This window comes from Leucopleurus acutus (assembly GCF_964270905.1).
Source record: "Leucopleurus acutus genome assembly, chromosome: 8".
Taxonomy (NCBI): Eukaryota; Metazoa; Chordata; class Mammalia; order Artiodactyla; family Delphinidae; genus Leucopleurus; species Leucopleurus acutus.
In genome coordinates, this window is record NC_139151.1 from 22,480,042 (window position 1) to 22,495,544 (window position 15,503).

General features: G+C 35.7%; 1 protein-coding gene across 1 annotated transcript in view; it reads left to right on the top strand.

The window, feature by feature from the left end:
- ARHGAP20 (Rho GTPase activating protein 20) overlaps nucleotides 1-15,503 on the top strand; it is a gene marked incomplete at both ends in the record, with an annotated part of 148,318 nt that overhangs the window by 116,279 nt on the left and 16,536 nt on the right. Inside the window, 2 exons of the mRNA XM_082845165.1 lie at nucleotides 3,804-3,870; nucleotides 6,224-6,412. Of these exons, the coding sequence (XP_082701291.1) occupies nucleotides 3,804-3,870; nucleotides 6,224-6,412 (256 nt within the window). The remainder of the gene's footprint in view (nucleotides 1-3,803; nucleotides 3,871-6,223; nucleotides 6,413-15,503) is intronic.

Here is a 15,503-nt window from a genome sequence, read left to right on the forward strand (position 1 = left end):
ATTGGTAACACTAGTTCTCTGTATGTCTGTTTCTGTTTTGTTATATCTGTTTGTTTGTTTTATTTTTTAGAATCTACATATAAATGAATATATACATTATTTGTCTTTCTCTAATCTATCCATGTTGTTGCAAATGACAGAATTTTCATTCTTATTTATGGCTGAGTAGTATTCCGCTATACATACACACACACACACACACACACACACAAATACACACACACACCACATATTCTTCATCCATTTATCTGTTGACCGACACTTGGGTTGCTTCAATATCTTGGATATTATAAATAATGCCACTGGAACATTGGGGTGTGTGTGTCTTTTCAAATTAGTGTTTTTGTTTTCTTTGGATATATTCCCAGGAGTGGAATGGCTGGATCTTATGGTAATTCTATTTTTAGTTTTTTGAGGAACCTCCATACTATTTTCCACAAGGGCTGTACCAATTTACATTCTCACCAACAGTGTACAAAGGTTCCCTTTTATCTACATTCTTGAAAATATTTGTTACTTGTGGTTGTTTTGATGATAGCCATTCTTAAAGGTATGAGGTAATATCTCATTGTTTTGATTTGCATTTCTCTGATAATTAGCGATGTTGAGCACCTTTTCATGTGCCTATTAGCTAGCCATCTGTAAGTCATCTTTGGAAAAATATCTATCCATGTCTTCTGCCATTTTGGGATTGGATTGTTTGTTTTTTTGATATTGAGTTGTATGAGCTGTTTAAACATTTTGAATATTAACCCCTTGTCAGTCATATCATTTGCAAATATCTTCTCCCATTCTGTAGGTTGTCTTCTTGTTTTGTCAGTGGTCTCCTTTGCTATGTAAAATCTTTTACTTTAATTAGGTCTCATTTCTTTATTTTTGCTTTTATTTGATTTGCCTTGGAAGATAGATGCAAAAAAAAATATTGTTACTGTTTATGTCAAAAAGTGTTCTATAAAGATGTTAAAAAAAAATGTTCTGCCTGTGTTCTCTTCTAGGAGTTTTATGGTTTCCAGTCTTAACATTTAGGCCTTTAATCCATTTTGACTTTATTTTTGTACATGGTAGGGGAAATATTCTAATTTCAGTTTTTATGTGCAGCTGTCTGGTTTTCCCAATACCACTATTGAAGAGACTTTATTTTCTCCATTGTATATTTTTTCCTACTTTGTTGTAGATTAATTGACCATATTCATGTGGGTTTACTTCTGGGTTCTCTATTCTGTTACATTGTGTCTGTTTTTGTGCCAGTATCATACTGTTTTGATTACTGTAGCTTTGTAGTATCATTTGAAGCTAGGGAGCATGATACCTCCAGCTTTGTTCTTTTTTCTCAAGAACGCTTTGGCTATTTGGGGTCTTTCATGGTTCCATACAAATTTTAGGATTATTTGTTCTAGTTCTGTGAAAAATGTCATGGGTATTTTGATAGGAATTGTATTAAATGTCAGTTGCTTTAGGTAGTATGGACATTTTAACAATATTAATCCTTCCAGTCAGTGAACATGAGTTATCTTTCCATTTATTTGCCTTATGTTTGGTTTCTTTTATTAATGTTTTATAATTTTCAGAGTACAGGTCTTTTGCCTAGGACAGTAAAGTCTTAATATTAGCTTAATATTGAGTGCTCTTCTTCCACTCCCATTTTATAACCTGTGTGAACTGAAAAGCATAATAAGATTAGACTATAATTTTAGAGAGATAATAATATGCATTTTAATTTTATATGCTATACATATACAGTTAGGGAGTTTTTTGGCATAAAATTCTCCTTTCAACCTCCTTCCCCCCTTCTCACTTGTCACTATATGACTATTCTTTCCCTATCTCCTCTCCTGGTTCTTCCTCCTTACCTAATTATTCACTTATCCCAAGAGTCAATCAGTCTTAGGATGATGAATTCTGAAGGATCTGCTCTACAGTAGAATTTTTACATAAAGAACATATAGCTAATAACCATATTCACTAGCTGCAGGTCCAGAGGATAAGGTAGATGGTACCTCCTATTGAATCTGTAAATTTAAAAGTAAGCTTTGAATTAGATCATGGATTTAAAGATTTTTAGTATGGACACCACATTTTCCCCAGTTTTGCTTTTAGCTTCTGCTTCTTTTTGTTTCATGGGGCAATGATGAGTTTTCGAAATTTTATTAATAGGGAAGATTGGAATGTTTGAGGATGAGGTAGGGGAAAAGGATCAGAAAGTTCTCATGTCCTCCCTACCAGTATATAAAAACCACACAGTAGGTATTTGTATTAAAGGGAATGACTTTCAGAAGGATGGAACTAAAGGAAGAACTTGAACAACACCATTTCTTGAGTGAGATTCTCTATAAGTAGAAAACATGGTGTTACTAAGATGTGACATAACATATATGTAAGATATGCCATAGTCTTAACTGTATTTCAGATTGCTTTTACACATTGCTATTATAAGCCCTTAAGAACTCAGGGCAACCACAATTTAGAATAATAGATCTGATTTATTTTAGTGAAATTTAATAATATATTTAAGATGTAAATAAATATATATGCACTGAATAAAGCAGGTACCTCTGCATTGATTTCTAAGCTTATATAATTATACATTGGAAGAGAATGAGTAGTTTAAGGGAAGGAAGAGAGATTAATTAATGACATGACTCATTTTCTTATTTATGCTTTCCTTTTGGATAAAGTGATCAATCTCATCATACCAAAAATATTTCTGTTCAATATAGTTAGGAATTGAGGCTGTTTGGTTGTACTGTTCTAAGGGATTATTAAGGTGTTTTCAGACACTACCAAAAAAAAAAGAAATGATCATTGTTAGATTGCTCTTCCTGTTTGCAATACAAATTTTTTGACTAGGGGATAGTGAAGGAAGTGACAGAGTAGGGGAGGGTATTGGGAGGGGTAATCTCCTAGCCAGGACCCTCCATTATAAGGTCAGGGTCCTGATTTTTAATCAGAAGATAAAGGCAAGAATATTAAATATTATCAGTCTGTTGTAATTTCATTTAAAACATTTTTGCTTTATCTTCTAGAGAATACAGCAAAGTCTGTATAATTTAGTATTATTTCTTTCAAGTGGGAGTTTCAGTGTTGCTGGGTTGTAGTTCTGCTAGTGAACAGTTTCATTGTTCCCCATAACTGGGCCTATTCTCTAGACAGAATTCTTGTCCTTTCTGTCCCTAGGCCTGGACTTGCCCAAAATAAAGCCAGTGTGGATTGTGCCAGCTACCTGTCTCCTCTCCTCAAAGCCCGTTGGTCATTCTTCTTCCGCTCAGAAGCAGCTAAGCTAATAATCAGCCTTTGAGACTTTACTTTTTAATCACAGACACAGCAGTGTAGTGGCTTTCTGGATAACAAGGTTGTCTTCGCAGGGACATGTTGGAGATTAAGTCCAATATTCTCTGAGAAGTTTAGAGATAGCAGAAGGCAGGACTCTGAAGAAGATAGATTTACCTTTTAGAAAACCAGGAAGTTTCTGCTTACTTTGTAAAAAGCCATATATATGATTTCATATTCTGTGGGCTACCCATAATAGTGAGGGCCTGATTCTATTGCAGTTCATGGATCCCTAGTCATCTCTAGGGAAAAAGGGCAGGGTTCCTTAGTCCTCTGCTGGGGATTAGAGAGGGAGAGATGGTTTGTAGGAATCAGCACTGCCATCTTCAAAGGCCATATCCACCCCCATGAACCTGAAAAGCATTTATATTGTCTCTGTTCTTTCTTTTTTGCAAAACATAAAATTGCCAAAAAATAAGTATCCTCATTCATTTACCAAATGTGAAAGAATTATTGTTAATTCTTTTATCTCCAAGGGCTCTGAGAGAGAGTACCAGTTATGGGTCAATTCTGGCAAAGAAGAGGCACCATACCCACTTATTGGTAAGTTTCTATGAAAATATAAGATAGGATTGATTGTGTTTTAATTATAATTCTAAATGTCTCAGAGAATTGGTCATATGGTCCTAAATTTCAATACTATTAAATATTAATATCCTATAATATTCATATATTAATTTAATAAATATCAAATATTTCCTGTGTGCCAGACAAATAATATCTCTTCATTCAAGAAGCTAATGGTATAGTTGGGAAGAGAAATGTAAATTTTCTTCTTTTTTTTTCACTTTACAGAAGCACTATCTTGTCAACCTTTTTAATTTTTTTTCCAAAATAAAGCAATATGTATTGGTATTCCTTTTTCCCTATATATTTATTTTTCATATTTAGTTTTTGAATTCCCTGTTCCCTTTCCTACCTACTACTTGTCTCTATGGAAGACTATCTATAATCCAATCATGCCTCAATCTATCAATATCAGTGAGTATTTAACACCTGCCCTGTGCCCAGCACTTTCCTAGCCATCATAAAGACAATGAAATTAAACCATTTAGATTCTTAGTCTTCACTGACTAACTTAGCAATAACTACTACTTTACTAACTACTTTGCTACTTCTGTAGCCAAATTTTCCAGCATTTGTTTTGAAGAATTATTGATAAATAGGTTACATCTTCACCTTATTTAAATCATTTAGCTAAAAAATATTCTTGATCAGTGAGGCCCTTCAGTGTGGTTAACAGAAATAAACCAATTACAATAAGGGACAGTATCTGTAGCAGATCTTGAGGTGATGACATTGATGATTGATGGTGATGATGATGATTTCTGTTAATAATTTTTAAATGCTTACTATCCTGCCAGAATTGGGCAAAGCATATCATATGAGTTATCTCATGGAATCCTTTCATTTACCTGTGAGATCACTACTGTGTAATTCAGGTTTCAAATAATCTGAATAATCTAAAACCAAACTGTTCTATGAAATGTATATTCTCAGACTTAAAGTAAAGCAAGTCATTGTGCACATGGCTGGGGACAAAATTCACTGCATTTCCAGTTTCTTAATGTTGTCATTTTTGTAAAAGTCAATGAGCAACAATTAAAGCTGTGTTTAAAAACCAAATGAGTACATAAAATAATTGTTTTAATAAAATATATTAATTTAAGTAAAACTATATAGATGGTAACTCTCAGACTTAAACAGCTTCAAGCTCTTTTCTAACTCTCACTAAAAAAATACATGGGACATGGGACATGATTGTTACTTAGCAACAATTCTCCATTGCATATTTTAACATGCCTTGTAAACTTCAGTTGTAGATTAGCTATTGGCTATTTTGATAAATTGATTTTGCTTTATTGCTGTCATAGAAGTCCTTTTTTGCCTTAATCCCTGAAAGTTGCTGTAGTACTTGATGTTAATGGAACATTGACATTGTATGCCTATGCCAGATGGAAAGGAAATGGAAGAGTTCACTGAATTACATTCAGTGATAAATCAGGAATAGAAGAGAATTTACCCTCTTTAAAACGTAAACTAAGTCTATGGCATAATGGTACATGAGGATTAATTTAAAAAATAGAATTACTTAAGAGTACTAAAGAGCAAAAAATCATGTTGCAGTCAGATGTCCAGGGTTTAGTTTTTCTAGTTTGAAAATTCCTTTTTGAATCTTGTCTCTTTTTCTGATACCCTGCAGTCTTCCTTCTAATTATTGCTTATGAATAACAACCTCAGAGGACAGTGGTGGGAGGGAAGCGTAAATCAAACAAACCAGTCCTAATGAGTCTTGAGTAACTCTAATTATATAACTAGTAAACAGTATAAAATGTCTTTTTCAGAAAGATATCTTGTGTTGAATAATAGTTATAATAGTGATGCTTGAAATATATAGTTTTCTGCCCTTATTATTTAAATAATATTAACTACTAATGTTTACTTATTTGATCCTTATAATGCTGTATGATAGGTAGGGTAAATATTTTAAATCAGAGGTCAAGGATTGGCTGAAGATTTGCAGATATAGTTAGTGTCAAAGGAGAAACTAGAATACCTTTAAATACTCTCAGATGTGAACATAGGAAAAGTCAACATTATGCGACTTAAAGACAATCTGTGCATTCCCAAACAAGATATTCTTTAAAGATTTTTTTTCCTCTTTGATTTTTTTTTCTCCCCTCTCCAAAAAAAAAAAGAGACTACTCTGGTTGGGCTGCCTGCATTATGCACTGGTCTCCAACTGTAAGAGTGTGCATGGTGATCATTAAGTCAAAAAAAGGATTCTTTATACCAAAAGTCCCAGGAGCAAATTGCAGTACATTCCAGTATGTAGCACACACGCTCTTGGTGTCAGTCAGCCTAAAGTCTATGTTTAGATTTTTTCTCTGTGTAGGGCATGAATATCCCTATGGAATTAAAATGAGCCATCTTCGAGACACTACACTCCTGACGCAGGGATTAAAGGATTCCCCCACACCTTCCAACTTCCAAGAGCCCTTCCTCATGGAACAGCTGCCCCGAGAGATGCAATGCCAGTTCATCCTGAAGCCCAGCCGCCTGGCTGTGGCCCAGCAGCTGAGTGGTGAGTTTTCTCCTCCCTCATAGAGCCTTTTTTTAGCAAAACTTTTCATTCCTGAAAGCAAAGTTTTCAAAGTTCTTTGCCTTTATACAGACAAAGACCCAAACTTCCAGCCAGATGAAGTATTTTTTCTTTTGAATTTGCTAAGTGTTTTGAAAGGAAAGATGGAGTTTTAGAAGATGGTTTTATAAATCAGCAGTAGGAGTGACTGACTTATAATCAGCAGTTACTGACTGCAGTAGAGTCTGTTCCTTCTTTCTTCACTATTCTTTCCCCTTTAACCTATGCCCACTGCAGAGTCAAAGGCACCAGGCAGTGCTGCAGGTGCTTCAATGATTTCTTTGTACTGTAATACATTGCATTGTGTGCTCCCCCTAAATGGTCACATTGTAAAAAGGAGGCTGTCAGTGATGGGTGTCAGGAGACTCTGATGCCCTACCTGGATCCTGGTACTGGTAAGTATGTTAAGATTAAGACGATTTCCACAGAAATCTCTCCTTTGTCTACTAATCTATTCTGATCCCTGTGAACGTAACCATCCCTTACCCACACCATAATAAAGACTCCAGAATGATAAAAGTGATATTCAACATAGGAGGACCATCATTAATTACCCTAACCCATTTGAGCTTTACGCCCTCAGTCTGAGAATAGATTGTGTAGAAAATAGAAGAAAATATATCACACCAAAAAGTGTGAGTGGGGTAGTAGAAAATTGATGCTGAATTTTTGTAGCTGCTTATGTCAATTTGAACAAACTGGGGGACCCACTGAACAGTGGCCATTGTTTTATACTCATCGCCCCACACATGCATGTCCAACCCTGTCACTTTCTGTTGATGACCTAGCCTCACACTTTATCCTTTATTGAAGTCATTGGTCAGGACTCCCTAATCTTGCTAACACCAGCTATAAAAACTTATCTTACATTTGCACTAGTCCTCCTCTCTCCTATAGTGGTAAATTGAGGTTTTGAACCCTAAGGCTATTTACTCACATCTTTGGACCATTTGGGAGGGGTATTATAGAGATGTTATAGTTTTCCATCCACTAAAATGTGAGGCAGAGAGTTTGGTCTATTTTGTTTACTGCTATATTCCCAGCACCTGGAACAGTGTCTGAATATATATAAAAAAGCATCCAATAAATATTTGTTTAATTAATTTATTAATAGGTCTGTTGTTAGTATTCATTAAAGATATAAAGGGAATGTTGCCTTTATAATTAAGCTAAGGAGAATAATATTTTACTCTTCTACCTTTATACTCCTGTTTTTCAAAATTGTTTCTCTGGGTCCCTTGTCAATAAAATAAAATAAATGTATTTTAATTAATTGGACCAAAATAATCAGAGATCAAGAATCCTAAGGGTTTTACCCAATTTTGTCAACGACCTGCTTATTAAATTGTAGGCATCCTCTACTTATTAATCCTCTGTTTCTCCCTGTTAAAAGTTAAGATAGTAATGGTTGCAGCTGTAAGATGATTCATGATAAATGGGATCAGGGATGGAGTAACTATAGACCAATGGTGACAACCTACCTGTGTAGCTAAAAAATTAACAGATGAAGCAGTTTTGTATTTTTTTAATACAGGGGATTTTGGTGAGCAACTGCTTTGGAAACCACTGACTTAGATCAGGGATCAACAGACTTTCTCTGTAAGGGACCGGGTAGTAAAATTTGCAAGTCAGCAGACAAAATTGACGCTATTACCTAGGTACTTACATAACGAGAGAAAACAAATTTCCACAAATTTTTCACCGATGATGTTCAATATGTAGTAGTAATTGAGTACCGTTTTATATAATACAGATATACTAATGAGAAGAATTGAATTCTTTTTCGGAAATAACATTTTGCTTAATTGGGGTTCAAAATTAGTATTCCTATGATAATAATTGAATGCAAAATGTTCTGATCTGCAATGAGATTTTATATATTTCATGATCTTTGAAAATGTCTTTTCACACAGATAGGTACTGCCAAATACTAATATATCGTTCTACAAGCATATAATTTTAATTGAGCATATTCCTCTCTTTGGAGGCATCTGTAGAATTTTGGTAGATTCCTCCTTTGATATTTGCCTTTTGGCATGTTGTTTCATTGCAAATTAATCACTTCCAATTGAAGGTTAGGTGGAAGTTAAAGGATTTTGGAATATGGAAATTTCTTTTTGCACAGTTCAGTTGCACAAATGATTTTGAAACATAGAAAATTCCTTTCACTTGCATTAAGGTTGGTAAATACTGCTGGAACTGTAGTTTGAGCCCAGGAAATACATCCGCTATAAGTTTTTATGGAAATGGAGATCTCGCTTCTTGTTTTAACGTTAGACAGGAGGAGAAGGGTAAAAGTAGCTTGACATTACTTGTCCATTAAATGTCTTAAAAGTCAGATTAGTGTTTTCGTTTTCTTCAGATAATTACCCAGAAATGGAAATGCTGCATCCTGTGGTTGTACTATTTTTAGTTTTTTGAGGAACCTCCATACTGTTTTCCATAGTGGCTGCGCCAAATTACATTCCCATCAACAGTGCACATGAGGTTTCCCTTTCTCCACATCTTCACCAACACTTGTTATTTTTTGTCATTTTGATAATAGCCATTCTAACAGGTGTGAGTTGATATCTCATTGTGGTTTTGATTTGCATTTCCCTAATGATTAGTGATGTTGAGAATCTTTTCAAATGCCTATTGGCCATCTGCATTTCCTCTTTGGAAAAATGTCTTTTCAGGTCCTCTGCCCATTTTTTAAATCAGGTTGTTTGGTTTTTGCTATTGAGTTGTATGAGTTCTTTATATATTTTGGATGTTAACCCCTTATCAGATACATGATTTGCAAATATTTTCCCCCATTCACTAAATTGATTTTCTATTTTGTTGATGGGTTCCTTTGCTATGCAGGGGCTTTTTAGTTTGATGTAGTCTTTTGTTTATTTTTGCTTTTGTTGCCTTTGTTTTTGGTGTAAAATCCAAAAAATCATTGCCAAGACCAGTGGCAAGTAGCTTACTCTCATGTTTCCTTCTAGGAGTTTTATAATTTCAGTTCTTACATTCAAGTCTTGATCCATTTTGAGTTAATTTTTTTGTATGGGTGGTCCAGTTACATGTTTTGCATGTTGCTGTCCAGTTTTCCCAATACCACTTATTGAAGAAACTATACTCTCCTCATTGTATGTTCTTGGCTCCTTTGTCATAAATTAATTGACCATAAGTGCATGTGTTTATTTCTGGGCTCTCTATTCTGTTCCATTGATCTGTGTATCTGTTTTTATGCCAATATCATACTGTTTTGATCACTATAGCTTTATAATATGGTTTGAAATTAGGAAGCATGATGCCTCCAGCTTTGTTCTTCCTTCTCAAGATCACTTTCTCTGTTTGGGGTCTTTTGTGGTTCTATACAAATTTTAGAATTGTTCTATTACTGTGAAAACTGCCATTGGAATTTTGATAGGGATTGCACTGAGTCTATCGACTGCTTTGGATAGTATGGAGATCTTAACAATATTAATTCTTCCAGTCCATGAGCGTGGAATGTCTTTCCATTTATTTGTGTCTTCTTCAATTTCTTTCATCAGTGCCTTATAGTTTTCAGTGAACAGGTCTTTCAGCTTCTTGGTTAAATTTATTCCTAGGTATTTTATTCTTTTTGGTGTAATTATAAATGGGCTTATTTTCTTAAATTCTCTTTCTGATAGTTTGTTATCAGTGTATAGAAACACAACAGATATCTATATATTGATCTTATATCTTGCAAATTGACTGAATTCATTTAGCAGTTCTAAAAGTTTTTTTGGTGAAGTCTTTAGAGTTTTCTGTATATAGTATTATGTCATCTGCAAATAGTGACAGTTTTACTTTTTCCTTTCCAATTTGGATACATTTTATTTCTTTTTCTTGCCTACTTGTTTTGGCTAGGACTTCCAATACTATGTTGAATAAAAATGGTGAGAGTGGGCATCCTTGTCTTGTTTCTGATCTTAGAGGAAAAGCTTTTGACTTTTCACCATTGAGTATGATGTTAGCTGTCATATATGACCTTTATTATGTTGAGTTACATTTCCTCTATTCCCACTGTCTTGAGAGTTTTTAATCATAAATGAATGTTGAATTTTGTTAAGTGTTTTCTTTATCTATTGAAATGATCATATGATTTTTATCTTCTTTTTTGTTAATGCAGTGTATCATGTTGATTGATTTGCAGAATATGAACCATCCTTGTATCTCTAGAATAATTCCAACTTGATCATGACATATGATTCTTTTAATGTATTGTTGAATTCAGTTTGATGATATTCTGTTGAGAATTTTTGCCTATATGTTCATCAGAGATACTGGCCTATAATTTTCTTTTCTTGTGGTTTCCTTGTCTGGTTTGGTATCAGAGTAATGCTGGCCTTGTAAAATGACTTTAGAATCTGTTTTTTGGAAGACTTCGAGAAGCATTGGTATTAATTCTTCTTTGAATGTTTGGTAGAATTTACCAGTGAAGCTGTCAGGTCCTGGACTTTTGTTTATAGGGAGTTTATAAATTACTGATTCAGTCTCCCTATCAATAATCAATCTGTTCAGATTTTCTATGGCTTCATATTCAGTCTTGGAAGTTTGTATGTTTCTAAGAATTTATCCATTTCTTCTAGGTTGTCCAATTTGTTGGCATATAATTGTTCGTAGTAGTCTCTTATGATCCTGTATATTTCTGTGGTATCAGTTGTAACATCTCTTTTATTTCTGATTTTATTTATTTTAGCTCTTTCTTATTAAGTCTGGCTAAAGGTTTATCAATTTTGTTCATTTTTTCAAAGAACCGGCTCTTAGTTTCATTGATCTCTTCTACTGTCTTTTAGTCTCTATTTCATTTACTGCTGCTCTAATATTTGTTATTTCCTTCCTTCTAGTAACTTTGGGCTTAGTTTGTTCTTTTAGTTCTTGAGATGTAAAGTTAAGTTGTGTACTTGAGTTTTTTTGTTTCTTGAAGTAGGCATTTATTGATATGAACTTCTCTCTTAGAACTTCTGCTGCATCCATAAGTTTTGTATATAATATTTTCATTTGTCTCAAGGTATTTTTCTATTTCACTTTTGATTCTTTCATTGACCCATAGGTTGTTAATGGTAGCATGTTGTTTAATCTCCACATATTTGTGAATATTCCAGTTTTCTCGTGTAACTGATTTCTAGTTTCATACCATTGTGGTTAGAAGAAATGTTTGATATGATTTCAGCCTTCTTAAATTTGTTAAGACTTGTTTTGTGGCCTAACATATGATCTATCCTGGAGAATGTTCCATGTGCACTTGAGAAAAATGTATGTTCTATTGCTTTTGGATGGAATGTTTTGCATGTGTGTATGTATACCTTAAGTTCATCTGATTTAACTTGTCATTTAAGGCCGATGTTTTCTTACTGTTTTCTGTCTGAATGATCTATCCATTTATGTAAATGGGTTATCAAAGTCCCCTACTATTATTTATTGCCGTTTATTTCTACCTTTAGGTCTGTTAACATTTGCTTTATATGTTTAGGTGCTCCTACATTGGGTGCATAAATATTTTCAAATGTTATATCCTGTTGTTGGATTGACATCATTATGTAATACCCTTCTTTGTCTGTTATTACAGTCTTTGTTTTAAAGTTTATTTTGTCTGATATAAGTATAGCTACTCCAGCTTTCTTTTGGTTTCCATTTTCATGAAATATCTTTTCCCATCCCTTCATTTTCAGTCTGTGAATGTTCTTAGGTCTGAAGTGAGTCTCTTGTAGGCAGCATGTAGATGAGTCTTGTTTTTTTATCCTTTCAGTCCCTCTCTGTCTTTTGATTGGAGAAATTACTCCACTTATATTTAAAGTAATTATTGATAGATATGTTATTGCCATTTCTGTTGTTTTCTGGCTGTTTTGTGGTTCCTCTGTTCACTTCTTCTCCTCTTGCTTTCTTCCTTTGTGGTTTGATAACTTTAGTGATATGCTTAGGTTCCTTTGTTATTCTCTTTTGTGTATCTACTTTAGGTTTTTCCTTGTTGGTTACCATGAGGCTTACATGTAACAACTTATATTTGTAACATTATTTTTATGTTGATACCAACTTAAGTTTAAACACATTGTAAAGCTCTACATATTTATTCTCCCCCCCCAATATTTTGTTTTCTGATGTCACATTTTACATCTTTTTATCTTGTATACCCTTACTTAAATATTGTAGTTACAGTTATTTTTTTACTATTTCTGTCTTTTAGCCTTCATATTAGCTTTATAAGTAATTAATTCACTACCTTTACCATATATTTATCTTTACCAGTGAGATTTATACTTTTATATATTATTAATTAGCACCCTTTCTTTTCAGCTTAAAAAAGTGCCTTTAACATCTCTTATAAGGCCGGTTTAGTGGTGATGAACTCCTTTAGCTTTTGCTGGTCTGGGAACCTCTATCTCTCCTTCAATTCTGAATGGTAACTTTGCTAGATAGAGTATTCTTGGTTGGATATTTTTGTCTTTCAGCACTTGGAATATATTGTGCCATTTCCTTCTGACCTTTAACATTTCTGCTGAAAAATCTGCTGATAGTCTAATGGGGTTTCCCTTATACATAATAAGTTGTTTTCCTCTTGTAGCTTTTAAGATTCTCTCCTTGTCTTTACCTTTTGACATTTTAATTATAATGTGTCTTAGTATAGATCTCTGGGTTCATCTATTTCGAACTCTCTGGGCTTCCTAGATCTGAATTTCTGTTTCCCCAAGTTAGAACACTTTTCAGCCATTATTTCTTCAAATAAGTTTTCTTCCCCTTTCTCTTTTTTCTTTTACTGGGACCCCTATAATGTGATGTTTAATACATTTGATGTTGTCCCATTTAAGCTATCTTCACTTTTTTTCATTCTTTTTGCTTCTCTGATTGGGTGAGTTTCTTTGCCCTGTCTCAGGTTCACTGATCATTTCCTCTGCTTCATCAATCTGTTGTTGACCCCTCCCCCTGGGTATTTTTCAATATTCTTTAGTTCTGTGACTTCTGTTTGGAACTTTCTTATATTTTCTATCTCTGTTGAAGTTCTCACTATGTTCATCCATTCTTCTCCCAAGTTCAGTGAGCATTTTTATGACCATTGCTGGAAATTTTTATCAGGTAAATTACTTATCTCCACTTCGTTAACTTTTTTCCTGAGCTTTTATCTTGTTCTTTCATTTAGAACATATTTCTCTATTTCTTCATTTTGCTTGATTCTATATTGGTTTCTATGCATTACATGAAACAACCACCTCTTCCAGTCTTGAACCATTGTCCTTGTGTAAGAGATGAACCTTTTCATTCAACCCTGCCCTAGCTCTTGGTTTTCTCTCAACCCTTTGTAATTGTCCAAGCAGCCTATTTTATTTTTAATAGCTCCCAGTAGTGAGGATGTACCAAGATTAGTCAGTGTCCCAAAGGGGAGAGAGCTCAGTCAGTACCTTTTATTCAGGCTGATTGGAAACCAGGTCCTCAGGCAGCAGCTTTTCAAGAATGAAAATATATGCAGTCCTCTAGGACTGCAAGCATAAGCATGCTGGCCCCCAGAGCCAAGCCATCTGGAGGTGTCCCCTGGCAGCAGTCACAAAAATTGGGACTCCAAGTGGGTGTATAAACTCCTTTCTGGGAGATACCACTGTTCTGTAGTCATGCATAGGGGAGTGAAAAGATGGTGTCCCCTGGGTACCTTCTTTGAGAGCACCTCCATAACCTCTAGGTGTGTGCCAAACCTGAAGCCTGCCCCCAGGGCTGAAGTTCCTGGATGAGCAAAATAGGCCACTTTTACAAAAAGACTGGGGGTGTGTTTCAGTCTGCTGTCTGTACAATATCCTAGGGATGGTAGTCTTCTAAGAACTGTCTCTATAATTGTTACAGTCCTGTGGGACCCAGGAATGCAAGCCCCCCTGGTCAGGTGATCAAGGGGCATTCCCTGGGTGACAGCTGCAAAAACTGTGTCACCAAATGTAAAAACCAGTGCACCAGAGGTGTGTAGAGCCTCCCCTCCAGGAGACAGAGACACTCTGGAGCACAGCAGAGGGAAAGCACAAAAATGGTGCCCACTAGCTGAAGCGGGGCAGAGGGGGAGTACAAAGGTGGCATCCACTGAAAAAAGGAAAAGAAGAGAAAGAAAAAGAGGATGGGAGGAAAAGGAAAGAAAGAAGAAAAAGTAAAAGATGACACCCACCAGAAGGGGGGTGGGGGGAAGATGGTGCCTGCAGGCTTTAGCAGTGCAGAGGAGAGTAGGAAGATAGTGTCCACCAGCCTCTGTCCTGGGGAGTATCCCAGCAGACCCCTGCCCCTTAGACCAATGCTTTAAAATTAGTAAATGAAACACTTTCACATGAAGTCTGGGTGCTTTTCAAAGGGCTGCTTGTGGACTGAGCTCTGGGGTGGGTGAGCCTGGGTGTAAGCCCTTTAAGAACCCTCCCTCAGGGCTTCGCTGGTGGCGCAGTGGTTAAGAATCCACCTGCCAGTGCAGGGGACACAGGTTCAAGCCCTCGACCAGGAAGATCCCACATGCCACAGAGCAACTAAGCCCATGCACCACAACTACTGAGCCTGTGCTCTAGAGCCCACGAGCCACAACTACTGAGCCCGTGCACCTAGAGCCCATGCTCCGCAACAAGAGAAGCCACTGCAGTGAGAAGCCCGCGCACAGCAGTAGCCCCCACTCTCCACAGCTAGAGAAAAGCCTGCACACAGCAACAAAGACCCAGTGCAGCCAAAAATAAAATAAATTTTAAAAATTTAAAAAAAGGAACCCTCCCTCAGTTCCACAAAGCCCCACATGTCTCATGGCATGAGACATGCTGGTCTTCAAAGTGAGATGTTTTGGGAGCTCATCCCTCAGATGCCAGATCTTAAAAGTTGGGGTGACCTGTGTGGGGTATGAACCCTTCACTCCTTCTGGGGAAGCTCTGGGTTTTGAGTTTGTTCCTGACTATGGGTCATTGCATGAGGGGTGGGGTTTATGGTGAGATAGTGTCTCAGCCTTTTCTACCCACTTGGATGTAGTTTCCTTCTCATTTGCCCAATGTAACAGGATGTAGTTTCCTTCTCATTTGCCCAATGTAACAGGGTCTCT